At 40.6% G+C, this 13,952-nt stretch overlaps 1 protein-coding gene across 2 annotated transcripts in view; it reads left to right on the top strand.

Annotated features, from left to right (window-relative positions):
* The window catches only part of LPCAT2 (lysophosphatidylcholine acyltransferase 2), a 58,776-nt gene that overhangs the window by 8,432 nt on the left and 36,392 nt on the right, over positions 1-13,952 (top strand). The window contains exons 2-10 of one of the 2 annotated variants that reach the window (XM_073659388.1): positions 3,159-3,280; positions 3,874-4,013; positions 4,519-4,736; positions 5,202-5,314; positions 7,337-7,397; positions 8,072-8,130; positions 9,222-9,256; positions 13,382-13,436; positions 13,536-13,618. In XM_073659388.1, coding sequence (XP_073515489.1) covers positions 3,159-3,280; positions 3,874-4,013; positions 4,519-4,736; positions 5,202-5,314; positions 7,337-7,397; positions 8,072-8,130; positions 9,222-9,256; positions 13,382-13,436; positions 13,536-13,618 — 886 coding nt within the window. The remainder of the gene's footprint in view (positions 1-3,158; positions 3,281-3,873; positions 4,014-4,518; positions 4,737-5,201; positions 5,315-7,336; positions 7,398-8,071; positions 8,131-9,221; positions 9,257-13,381; positions 13,437-13,535; positions 13,619-13,952) is intronic. The other variant, XM_073659389.1, reaches the window with a different exon arrangement.

The raw sequence follows: 13,952 nt of genomic DNA, 5'->3' as shown, positions 1-13,952 counted from the left end.
ATTAAAACTTTTGCACCAGTTATAGCCTCTGTATTGCACTTCTCTTATGCTGGCTTCAGAATGAGTTAACTGAGAATCTGTCAGTGAGCTTGCTATGATGGTCTGCCAGGGAGCATTTAATTTGTCCATTCCTGAGCTTCCTAGCGGGTTTACCACCACAGACCACATCGACATTGAATATTCAGGAAACAAAGAGTTTGGAAAAGCAAAAAATGAAACCCAATTACAAAAATTATTTTTAGTCCAAAATATATGCATTTAAGTAAAAAAGATTACTAAAGGTGAACAACCAGTTTAAAGAGACGATACCTATTACTACCACCCTTTAGCTCAGCACCGTGCTTCTGTTCTCTAGACCAGGGTTCCCCAACTCCGGTCCTCAAGGCCCACCAACAGGTCATATTTTCAGGATTTCCTTAGTGTTGCTCAGGTGATGGAATTATTGCCTGTGCAGGTGATGTAATTATCACCTGTGCAATACGAAGGAAATCCTGAAAACATGCCCTGTTGGTGGGCCTTGAGGACTGGAGTTGGGGAACCCTGCTCTAGACTGATGAGATCAGGCATCAAAGAATCAATGAAGGCTCATGAATTCTCAGATCAATATTTAATGACTGATGCAACTGTAACGTGGTGAGGAGTAGTGCCTGTGGGTGAGGTACTTGACTCTTGTGGCCTGGCACGTTACATGAAGGTGGCGGTCCTGGCGGCTGTGTGGACTTGTGCTATGCCTGGGCAGGCTGCATGTAACCGATGTTGCTGATTGGCCAGGACCAGATATTTCACAGTTCAACGAGGGAGACCACCAGTTTAAAATAAACTTTTTACTGAACATTATCTTGGGGAGGGTTATATACAGTCGATAGCAGGCACATATCTTCTCAAACGTATCTTTGATAATGCGTAACATTTTCCTCACAGAAATTCAGTTCAACCCAACTCGACACTACAGTTCTGGTAGCAAGAGTCCTATTCTCAACCTTCGGTTCTGAATCTTCTTTTCCCGCTGGAGAACTATGGTGCCAGTATTGCCGGCAATTATCATCTCTTCTACTGACTCTCTGGATCTCCTGCCCGGGGCACTCTCTTCATCTCTTGTTCTCTGTCCTGTCTGTGCCCGTTACCTTTTAGAGTTATAAACTCTGGGCCTTACTGCTAAGCGTCCTCTCCCAGGCCCCGTCTCTGGTGAATCACTCTAGGTCCCTCTTCCTCGTTTCTGCTCTGGATCACTCAATCTTTCTACCAGTCTCCTCTCACTTTTAGGGACACCCAAGAATGTGCCCCGTCTCCGGCGAATCACTCTTCCTCATTTCTGCTCTGGATCACGCAATCTCTCTACCCGACACCTAACAATGCGGCTCTGCTTTCGTTGGACCTTAGGGCCCGGAGTGTACAGAGAAAGGACCTATCTGCCTCCCTGACAGGAATGGTCTCTTGTCCCTTCAGCTTAATCCCTCCCACTCTGGGCTAGTCTCAGCCATTAACTATCCCTACTGTCAGCAATCCACAATACTAACCTTATTAACACATTATAGATCATTATACATCATAGTTCACATTACTATAACACTCGTTTATTCAAGGAGAAACGTGAGCAATATGTCCATCTCCTAACACAACCACACATAAAACTCAGTCTAGGTTGGGAAAGGGGGTACATGGGCACTTTGGTTGCATCCTGACTGGATTGATCAATAGACGTGTTACTGATCTCCAAATGATGAAAAAATTTAAATAACATTTTCAAACTTCCCGATTTATTCAGTATGGCGTATGAACGCCACTTGCAGAAATTTTCGGGACTTACAGCCTTGGTTGCTATCAATAAGTTTATTAATGATTGTCTGAGAAATGTTCTGCCGCTCTAAATGCACCTTGGCTTGGAAATCATCAAGTTCCTCTGCTGGCAGCTCCTTTTGCAATTGCCGATCAATGACATCCCAATAGGAGACAAGTCTGGAGACGCTGCAGGCCGTGGTAGCACGTTTAAGCCACGCAGGCTGCTCACCATAGCCTGGTGTTATGGTGTTGAAAAACGTCTCCTGGGACACTTTTGAGAACTGGCCGTACCACTGGTTCCATCACCTAATCAACGTAATGCTGAGCTGTTAGTGTACCTGGAATGAAGACACGAGGGTTTCAGGTACCGCACATTATGCCACTCCACAATCCTTGGAATAGGGGCGGTGTGACGTTTTCGCGTGATGGCCTCTTCATGGCGTTGTCCACAAAGAAAGGAAAGATCGGAGTCAAATACAACCCCAGGATTGCAAGCATGCTGCTTGGGAGTTATAGTAAAACCGCACACAGAAATTGTCATTTTGGGTTTAGGTAGGTTAGTAGAGAAAACACGAGAAGTTAAATTTTGGAAAAATGAAGTTTTAGATACAAGGACAAGGAGGACTTGATGTTAGAGACAGCGGATAGACAATCACTGGTATTTTGTAGTAATATTAGTGAGATGTCAGCAGCATAGAGATGGTACTGGAAACTAAAACTGCCAGGGGTTGGGCATAGAGTAAAGAGTAGGAGACCTACGACTGAACCCTGAGGAACCCAGACATTAGAGCAGAGGAAGATTGAGCCAAACAAAGTGAAAAATACAGTGAAGGAGAGGTCAGAGATGTAGGACTAGAACCAAGAAAGAACAGTGTCCTTGAGCCCGATAGAGCAGAGCCTAGTGAGGAGGAGCTCTTGGTCCACACTGTCAAATGCACCAGGAGAATCAGCAGGGAGTAGTGACCAATAGATGTTATTGGATCATTAGAAACTTTAGTTAGGGCAGTTTCTGTAGCATTTAAAGAGTGGAAACTGGATAGTAATGAGTCAGGAAGAGAGTTATCATAAAGACATCTCTATCTCTCTCTCTTCCCGGACGTCGCCTGGAACTCCAAACTTTAAAACGGACTTCCGGGAGAACTTTTATGTTTGGGTTCGCAAATCTCTATTTATGATGCAATAAAATATAGATTGATTTTATTCTGCATATCTCTAGAAATCTATAGGTGCTGTATTGCGGCACCGTACGACTCAAAAAGGTTGTGTAAAGATGTAATGCACTTGTGTGCATGAGACCCTAGTGGTGAAATAAAGTTTTCCAATAATCATTTAATTTTTAACGATTTAAAATAAATTGTAACTTATTTATTTTTTTTTAGCAGGTGGAATGGTATTGCAACAGCGGACACCATTACTGCCAAGGCAAAAATCCTTCATTCCGCCACAGATTCCAAACCCTTTCATCCATGAAATCAACTTAAGTCCCACCGACAAGATACGTGTAAGAACATATTTTCCGAATCCTCCTTATTGCGGAACTTGCTGTTTTATGACGTCTACAGTTATTATTCCTTCAGTCCATTTGTTTTATAGAATTACTTTTTGATCAGTACTAGATTAGTTTGATATTATACAGGCACAGGGAGGAGAGAATCTCCGGTCTTGATGACCCTCCCCAACGTTCTTTTCTTTGTAGGCTTCATTTTTGCATGTGTGAACATGGAACTGATGTGACTTACCAAAAAGCTCCAGTTTTGTCTCATCTGTCCAAAGAACATTCTCCCAGAAGCTTTGTTGCTTGTCAATGTGCATAATTAAAAAACCTAAATCGTTAAAGTACTTGTCCTTTGAACTCTATTTAGTTCTAAAATACTGTGCACTGGGTATTAGCCACAATTATTACCATTGCTCCTGTTTCTTCTGACACATGATTTACGCAAGTTAAAGAATTTTTCCAGGAATAACTTTTTTTTATTGTAAATTCATGCAACTTTGTAATTACAACCTCTCAATTTTATTTTTTTTTTTTTACTTCTACCAAAATGGTTGTCCCATCTTACATTTCTGTAATCTCTTTTTTTTCTTATTTTGCAGATGGTAATATGTGGCCTGTTCATTTTACCATTCCGAATTGTTCTGTTCTTGACTGTTCTAGTAACGGCCTGGTTAACTGCATTTATAGTCACTTGTTGCATTCCAAAAGACAGCTCGGAGCCAATAAAAGGATGGAGAAGGTAATGTTGGGCAAAAGATGATGAACATTGTCTCCCTTCTAAATATTATAATGACCTACAATCAGTGCTGACAGTTTTCTGTAGGAACCAGTGGCGTAACTAGAGTCCGATGGGCCCCGGTGCATGATATGGACCTGGGGCCCCCCCATCCTGGTATATATATCCCCCATCCTGGTATATATTTCCTTTAACTTGGGTCCCATCCTGGCATACTGTACATGCAGGGCTGTGGAGTCGGTAATAGAGATTATGTATATATCTCCAGCATTCACAATAGTTGATGTCACAGCTGACCCTGCACCTCTCCCTTCACAATGACTTTTGCACACACTCATTAGATGCTTCTTAATCAGTCTATTGCTGCTAATGTACATGTGCATTTCCTAAATAAACAGGCAGTGTGAGTCTAGAATAGCCCCAGTGGCCAGTGTAAATATTGCAAGATTTTTCTTTTAATTAAAGATCGTGAAAAATAAAAATATTTTTTTTTTGTAAAATCTTTCAGAAATGTCACGAAAAATTTTCTTAGCTGCCTTGGACGCCTGCTTTTCTTTTCTATGGGATTTCATATTCGGGTCATTGGAAAACCTGCAAGTTCTTCGGAAGCCCCGATTTTTGTTGTTGCCCCACATTCTTCCTTCTTTGATGGTATTGCAGTTATCACGTCGGGCATGCCTTCCACAGTGTCCAGAGCAGAAAATATTTCAGTGCCTATGTTTGGCAGTAAGAGACTCTTGGCTTTATTCTTTCTTTCTTATATTTTATTTGTTTTGCATATTTTTGTATTTACTATTTGTCTGCTATTTTGAAAAAAAAGGGTCTGGTCTTGCCCCAAAACAAACCCACTCTTAACCATTGGTTGGGTCAAGCATTACAACTTCTGCTAACTTCTGCAAAAGGCCCTTTTGCTTACTGCTCAAAGGGTATTTATAATTTTAGAAAACTTTTGACATGTTAAATGGGTGGGAGTCAAAGTGCTGAAATGAAGGTAATCACGTTGACCCTTCGACTGTAATTTGCTGTGCTCTTCTCTCCTGGAGGAGTTGAGCAGGGCGGTGTACCGGCTCATAGAATGTATGTAGTGAGTATTTATTCCTTTTAGGGTTTGTATGGAAGGGTTTTCTTAGTGCATGCTAATATTTGGATTTTCCTTGGCTGAAGTTTTATTTTAGTATTTCTATATTGTAGGTATTTTCCGTGCTCTTCAGCCTGTACTAGTATCACGAGTTGATCCTGATTCTCGGCGAAACACTATAAACGAGATAACAAAGAGAGCAACATCAGGAGGCAAATGGCCCCAGGTTTGACATTTTACTTTTGGTATTGAGTTACAGTTAACACATCCATATCATACCTTTATGTAATGATACTTCTGAGGCCAATAATGTATGATAAATCAGTGTTGTACACTGACTGAATATCCCGTAGGTTACATGCGTTTTGAGTTCATTGTTAGAAACAAGTAACACAAATGTTTGTTTCCATTCATTACTCTTCTTCCACCTGAAGTGTCATTATGGTGTTTTCTTCAAACTGGTATTACCATGATATGACATATATAACATATGTGTCAGTTCCTGTCCCATTTGTTTCTGCTTCAGCTTCTGGGTGGTGTCGCGCCTTAGTTGCGGGTGACGAGTGACTGCTGCAGTCCTGTTTTATTACTGGGACTTTTGGTGCCTTTAGATCAAAAACTTATGGGCTTAATTGTTTTGGTTTTTATCACTGCTTTCTGAGAACCATGGGCGGGGCTGCCTGCTATTTAAACCTTTGAGCCTTTGACTTCCACTGCCAGTCAATAAGTTCTGCTTACCTGGTCTATAACCCTAGTCTTTTCTCCTGTTTTATCTCCTCATTTATCCTGCTTCCTGACCTCAGCTTGTGTTCTGATTTTGTCCTTGACGTGATCTCTTGGTATTGACCCTGCATGACGACCTTTCTTGCCTCTCTTGCCTCTGGTTCACTCCTCCGGCCAGCAGCCCTTCCCTTGAAGCAATCCAGTGGACCTCATTGTAAGATCAGCTCCCTGTACAGGGGTTAAAAGTTGATATCCGGGGTTCCTCTGGAATTTTTCAGACAGAATGGCTTGCGCCAAGTCTGTCCGAGGTTGCATTTTTAAGCCAGAGGCCTCCGACAGACTAAACAACATAATTGGTGTATCCACATAATTGTGGAAGCCGCTTACCCACCTTGTAAGGCACCTATAGTTGGGACTTGCATCTACCAGACTTTTATGGCATATCCTGTTGATATGCCAAAAATATATGGTATGGGAAAAAGGCTGTGTGCCCACGATGCGTTTTTTAAGCGTTTCCGCAGCGGAAATTCCAGTGCAGAAATGCTTAAAAAATGCTTGGTAGAAGCTCTGCCATGTTCCCCAATGATAATCCGCATGTGCTGTGCACATGCTGCGGAAATTTCCTCTGCGGGTTATCATTGCGGAAAAAAACACAGCACTACCAATTATTTTGCGGAAGCTCTGCATTTTCGCCGCCATTGACTTGCATTGGAACTCAAGGAATCCGCATCACTGCAACTGTACATGCGGAATCCGTGCGTTTCAGTGTGCAGATGGTACCCGGGTCTGGCGAAGAGAAGACTCTCCTCCAGACCGGGGTACCATAGAACCTGTAAAAAAAGAATAAAATAAAAAGTATACATTATACTTACTTACCTTCTGATGGCCCCCGATGTCTTTGTCCTGGCTTCCCGGCAGCTCGCGGTGGACTCAAGGACCTGCCATGACGTAATTTAGTCATGTGACGGGTCACGTGACCGCTAACGTCGGCAGGTCCTTCAGTGTACCGCGAGCTTCCGGCAAGCCAGGACGGATGGAATAAAGACTCTGGAGGCCATCAGAAGGTAAGTATATACTTATTTTTTATTTTTTACCATTCTTTCGGTCACACTATATAAATCCATGCCGGTTGCATGGATTTATATAGTGTGATCAAGTTGTCAAGCACTTTCCAAGTGATGCTAAAATTGCTTGGAAAGTGCTTGATAACCCGCATGCGGAAATGCATGTGAGGAACGCTTCACTTCCGCATGTCCCTGGCAGGAAAAACACATGTACAATCCACATGCATTTTATCTGCCAGAGAGAGCAGAAACGCTCAGGAAAAAATCCAGAGCATTTCTGCATCTTGGGCACATAGCCTAACACTTTAATACCTTTCCATTTAAGCCACAAAATATCTTCATGCTTTTATATGGAGTAGAATTCTCCATTTTTTCGGTGTTATTAGTGATAGTTATACTTACTTGCATAACAATTTATACTCATGTTTATATATGTTTCTAAATTTTCTTTTACTTGATAGGTCTTACTGTTTCCTGAAGGAACTTGTACAAATCGTTCTTGTTTGATTTCCTTTAAACCAGGTAGGATATTGATTCTTATCACTTGGTATTTTTCTTCATTATTATGGCTAATGGAATTTTCCCTCAATGGACACTTTCTCATCTGTCCATGGATTGGTTATAAATGTCGGACCATCGAAGACTCCACCAAAGGAATCTCCACTGGTCCTGAGAATCGGGGTTCCCAGTCCTCCACTACTTCTTAATTCATGACGCAGTACCTCTGAATGGAGAAAATTGTTGACGATCCAACTAAAGTCTATGGGACTGACAGAGACGGTTGACTACAGCCCGTGTCCAATTTCCTCAGTTCAGTAGACCTCTTTTGGGGCAGCATGGTTCAATTGAAAATCCTCCCCATTATGATTGTGCAGTAAGGAGAAACAGATAGTGAGGACCCCTGTTCCAGTGGTCAGTTGAAGTCTCAACATTGAGGTTCTCAGAAATCCCAGTCATCACCTATTCTGTGGATAGGTAACAAATGTCCATTGTGGAAAGCCCTACTAGACTTTTACAATACACATCATAGCCTTCTTCTCATATTATGTATTTATTTGTGATTTTAATTTTTTTTTAATTTTTATTTAAAATTGCTTTTGCTATAGAAATTTATAGAGGAAAATGATTACCATGTTAACACTATAAAATGTTGCTCTCTATTTATAATTTTTTTGCCCTACATTTGTGTTTTTCAGGTGGCTTTCTTCCCCTGGTGGCTGTTCAGCCCATTATTCTTCGATATCCCAATACTCTGGTAAGAAGTGAAGGATTTTGCCTGAAAAGTCATATTGGTATTCTAGATCATTGAATCTCCCGAAATTCATTATGGGCAGTAAGTTATAGGAGCCCAGAAGCACCATTTTACTAATTCTGAAGATTTGAACAAAGTTTCACATTGAATCTCTCTCCTCTGGCTGGAGTGGAATTTCGTAGCGTTGGGTGAATTGATTTGTGATGAATTGACTGAAAAATTTGGGATTTTCAGAATTCAAGACCGCCCCACTTTGCTGGATACTTTATAGGGTTAGGAAGCCCCATTAAAAATAATAAACTATTTATACTCACTTGTCCTAGGTCCGATCCTCATCTGCCTTTCTGCCGCAACTCTCACCCGTGTCCTCTGTTAGAGTCTTTTGCTTCAGTCTTCTCGTTTTCGGTCTTCCACTCTTCGCATCTTCTGGTGCCGATAATTCCTCACGACATGGTGGCTGAGTACGAAGCATGACATGACGTGACACTTCGCATCTGTCCCTCATTCTGGTCTTCTGCTCTTCTTGTCTTCGTTTTTCTTCCAGAATCTTCTGGCCTCCTCATGTGGTCATGAGGCCTAGTCAGCACCAGAAGATCCTTGACGAAGAGTAGACGACCAATAACCTGAAGTGAGCGGAGGACTGGGCTGGGACCTGCAGTGGTAGGGCTGGTGAGGGGCCATTCTAGGGCAAGTGGGTAACTAATTATTCATTATTTTTTAACCCCTTTCCAGGCCTCTGTTTATTATGTTTTGAGGTTTGCAGAGACCTCCGCATAATAAATGGCAATCGGGGCGCTTTTTGTTCGGAGCAAATTTATTCGGACTGAATCAAATTTGATGGCAGATTCAAACTAATCTGCTTGAAATCAATTTTGGGAGATTCACTCATCTCTAATATTAAGCCCTAAACTATGTTTCTTTAAAGGTGATGGGCAAAATATTTAGATGGCATAGGAATGTTGAAAAATTTGCTATGGTGTACATGCGTGTACCCTCCTTTATGTTGGCACCTACGCCCGCTAGGTCATGATCTGTAACATTGGAAATGTACTATGAATTGAACTATGCTGAAAATTCCTATCTTGTTCCAATAGGATACGGTCACCTGGACTTGGCAGGGATACACTGTGTAAGTGTCAAGTTGTAGAAGGTAACAGCACATGAACGGCTTTTCTACATGAATTTAGGCATACAAAACACAATGATAGTATAAATGACTTTTTAGTTAAAATATATTTTTATATCCCGTTGGATTCCATTCAAAAGACAGAACTTGCTTTTTTTTTTTCAAACACTTAATGCGTTTTCAATAAAGTGCCCTAGGCAATTGCCTGCTCCGGCAAACCCTCGCCCCACATCTGCATTTTAATGCGATGGTATGCAGCAAAGAAACTTGGTTGTTTTTAAAGAGTAAGTAACTAAACTTTTATTTTTCATTATCGCGCTCACCATGGTAAGTTATGAACGTTTGTAAGTGAGTTCATTAGGCAATTTGGCTTCTTTCCTGATAAGAGGCCTCCAACCCTGACCTTTCTCCGGAAGAAGCTACTGCATGCTGCAATATTTTTATTTTTTTTTACTCTGATTCAGTCCGTGAAAGAAATTGCTTATCTGCACTGCCCCATTGAATAATATTGGTCTAAGTGCTGTCTGTTCCCGGTCCGTTTTTGCACTGACAGCACTCGGACAGGGAATATATTGATGTGAACCTGGCCAAGTGCGATGCCAGAAGAGCTATTAGTGGAGATTACACATCGGGCGCCTGAGATGCCGGGCACTTGGTAGACGAAGTCCGTACCCTAATTGCATAGACACAGAGTATGGAAGTTGGACAACAATGAGAAATGCCTGGAGAAAGTCCGGGGGGTTGGAGGCTACTTTAATCATATTTTTGGACCAGGAAAGAAGTCAGATTGCCTAATGATGGCAAAAGCAATCTTTCATAACTTTCCATGTTCGGCTCATTAATGAAAAAAAAAAAAAAAGTTTTTAATTTCTTCTGATAGGGAATATGTGACTCCTCTATTCAAAGGGGTACGATCAATGGGCATTTTGGGGTCCTGTTCTTGGGATTGGTGGGGGTCTCTGCGGTTAGACGCCCAGCGATCATTCATTTATCACCTATCCGTTGGACAAGGTTGGGGATAACCCCTTTAAACAATTATTTTCTGGATGGCCGATTACAGCAGACACTTATACATTACTTATTAATACAGTACCGTTGTGTTTCTTTTTTACCTATCTTTTATAACATGTCTACATTTATATTAGACATTATACATATATAAATTATTAAATTGTGAATTTATTAAATATATGTATGAAAGCAAAAGATCACACTTCATGGGAATAGTTTACTGATGATATCATGATAATTTATACAGTATTAGCACAGTCGGGATCTGATCTCCCAGTTTTTCACTCCGTCCTGGGTTCTGGCTGCTATCCAGCTTTTATTTCATTGCTGGTTTTGCAAAAAAAAACAAACATTTTCAGAGTTCTTACACTTGTTAGCGCTTGTTAACTTGTGAAGAAGTGTCTGTCTCACCAATATCCCTCTAGATCAGGGGTCGGCAACTTTTTTTTTTTTTTTGTGGAATGCCTCAAAAATACAAAGATAAAGTCTTCAGAATGACATACAGTATAAAAGTTATATAACACAAACTGTTATGATACTCCTGCTTGACTGACTGCTCCTTTGCCTGAAGTCACACAGCATAGAGGCTGTCAGTCAAGCAGGAGGAGGCAGTGCTGGGTGGGGAATAGAGCTGGAGTGATGGAGGCTTCAGATGGAGTGATGGAGGCTTCAGATCTACAATAGCTCTTCAGCCTTTTTTTGTATATCGGTACAAACGCTGATCTCAGTAACTGAGTAATGGATTGTCTATGTAAGGTATTGCTCGGTTTGAGCTTCATATAAATAGTTTAGGGACTGAAATCCTGCTGATAAAGTGGTTCCTCCTACTCAGGACCCACCTCTATTACACGTCATTCATCCATAGATCAGCAAGAGTTGTTCAAGTCAAACTGTCCATTGTCAGCTTTATCAGTACCACCATACACTCCTAAGAAAAAGCTGTACACCTTCTTTGAATTCTAAGGGTTTAGGTATGAGGACATGATAAAGACATTCTCTCCATAGAAGATCTTAAAATTCAGTAAATACAACCTCAGATGTGCAAAAACCCATTACAAATTTCTCCGTGTCCTTATTTGCCAAAAACTAGGTGAACATGCAGAGGCAGTGTGTGAAAAATTAAGTACACCCCATGGATCCATAGCTTTTAGAATCACCCTTCTAGAAAAAGCAATGAGTGTATCTATTTAAAACAAAACCTTTAATAGGAATATGTTAAAATTAATTGCAACTTCAATCTCAATAATCTAAAATAGTACTTAGTAAAGCAGATGATAAAAAGAAACTTGTCAAAATTATTAAGAAAGATTTTTTAATATCAGTGTAAAAACAGCATTAATAATAGGCATTGTAAACGGGAACACTCTCACCTATGTGAAGACTTCAATATGTAATCATGGTGTCCCAGGTTATGTCAAGGAAACTCCTTTTCCTTCTCCTCAGAAGGCAGGTAATAACCCTAGGGGGCCCTAAGTATTAGAATAGCCCCGTTTTGCCCCTATGACTCCCATCCTAACAAGGGCAGTCCACAGGTATCCCTGGCTGCTAGGAAGGCCTGGACTGTTTTTCTGTGCTTCCCAACTCATTTCGCCAGCAAAGGTTCATCAGGGGAACTCGGCACATATTCATACATACAAAAGAAACACAGGGTTGAATCCCTACAAACCCCCGTCTGCACTGAGCAAACAACCACTATAGCACACAGTTCATGGGGTAAAGGTAGTAAATATAATCATCCAATGATTGGTAAACCAATCATATCCAGCATCAATTATTCAGTAAACAACAAAATCTAAGAAAGCCACTCTATATAAAAAATAAAATTATATACAGTGGCTCTCTTAGCTTGTCGCTGGCTGATGGGCTCATTACGTAGCCAATATTCCTTTCTTTGGAAGCAGAAAATCATATCCAATCAAGATTGATAAGATGAGGCAACTGGGTCCTGATGGTCCTACAGAGGGAGTCCAGGTGGATTTTTTTGCCTGCACCTCATGGACTAAATGAACAGCTGAATTTCATTTTTTTTTCTTCTAATTTCTGTTTTTTTTATCACCCGCCTTCTAATACTTTCTCTGTCTATACTCCTTACTGTTTTTGAAACCTGTTCAAAAAACTTGGCATTTTGATATGATATTGACCTATTTAATCATTTATACCCAATTCATATGGTGGCTGATTAGTTTAATGCTATCAAAATGGTGCATATGAATGCATGGGAGTGAATATTCCCGACAACTGCCTCTCCTCAGATGCACATTCAGCTGAAGTGTATTGCAGTGCAGGTGTCCGTGCGCTGTAATGCACTCTGCCGGACAGAGGCCAGCAGCTGACGTCGGTGTGCAAGTGACTGGGGGCTCATGGCAGTGTTGGTTTAACAATCCTTGGATGATTAAATGTACTTCCAGCCCTATTCCCTGCCCAGCATCGCCTCCTCCTGCTTGACTGACAGCCTCTGTGCTGTGCGACGTCAGGCAAAGGAGCTGTGAATCAAGCAGGAATAGACAGTACTGGGTAGGGATTAGAGCTGGAGTGACGGACGCTTCAGATCTACAATAGAACTTTATCCTCATTTTATTATTATTACAAACACTGATTTCTCAGTAACACAGGAATGGACTGGACATGTTAAGGTATTGCTGGACTTGTCCTTGAAAGAGCTACAAAAAAGAAAAAAGTTTTTTCCAGCTCACCAACTTCCTAGGAAGTGTTTCTCCGGAAGTGCACGGATCCAGAATTGACTTGTGTTGGTGCAAGTTGAACAAAGGCAAAAATGAAGAATGATGCATCCAGCACTGGAAATCCGGAGAAGTTAAATGTTTGTTTAAAAAACAATATTTTATTGAAAAAAAAAATGTAAAAAAACATGATTGTTAAAAAAAAATCGTATGGCCAGGGTCATGCTCACTGACTCGTTTTGAACATAAATTGTTCTTAATCTTAGTATGGCATGAAAGAGCTACATACACATAAAAATAGTTCGGGGTGTCAGGTGGTGAAATACTGCTGACAGTTTCCCTTTAATGCCCATGTGGATATATTGGTCTTTATTGGGAAACTACTTATTACGCCAAACATTATTTATTCTTCAACTTTGCTTCTACTTACAACTTTCAGGCCAAAACTTTTACTCATGACCGTGTGTCAAATCTGTACCAATGTGGAAGTGGAGGTAAGAAAAGCCTAAAAAGTTTCTATGATTTATATTGTTTTCAAATGTTTTATTGGATTTAGTAAATGATTTCTGATATTATTTTGATTTTCTCTTTAGTTTCTGCCTGCTTATGTTCCCTCTGAAGAGGAGAAGAAAGATTATTTTCTGTATGCAAACAATGTTCGGAGTGTCATGGCGCGGTATGTGTCCACATTCATATGACTCTGCTGATTAAGTCGGTTATTCTGTGAAGAATAATTATCATCTATCCACTGTAGTAGTTGATAAATGTATGAAAAATGTCAGTCCAACCACCAGAAATCCAATAGCAATTTTTTTTTTCAAAATTGTTTTTATTATGCCAAAGTAGTAAAAGAACTATAAAGTTGGTGTTTCCCAAATCTTTAAGGAGTTATCTGGTATTTTTTTTTTTTTACAATTTTTTGTGTCCGGCACTGATGTCTGTTGCCACCGACCTTCTGGCAATTCAGCAGCTTTTGCTGTTGTTGTGTCGACAGATCAGCTTCTTTTCCA

The sequence above is a fragment of the Phyllobates terribilis genome, unplaced genomic scaffold (genome assembly GCF_046119375.1).
Source record: "Phyllobates terribilis strain yellow unplaced genomic scaffold, ASM4611937v1 Scaffold_13__5_contigs__length_258822181, whole genome shotgun sequence".
Classification (NCBI taxonomy): domain Eukaryota; kingdom Metazoa; phylum Chordata; class Amphibia; order Anura; family Dendrobatidae; genus Phyllobates; species Phyllobates terribilis.
Note: the sequence above shows the minus strand (reverse complement) of the source record. Positions and strands in the feature narration are given on the sequence as shown.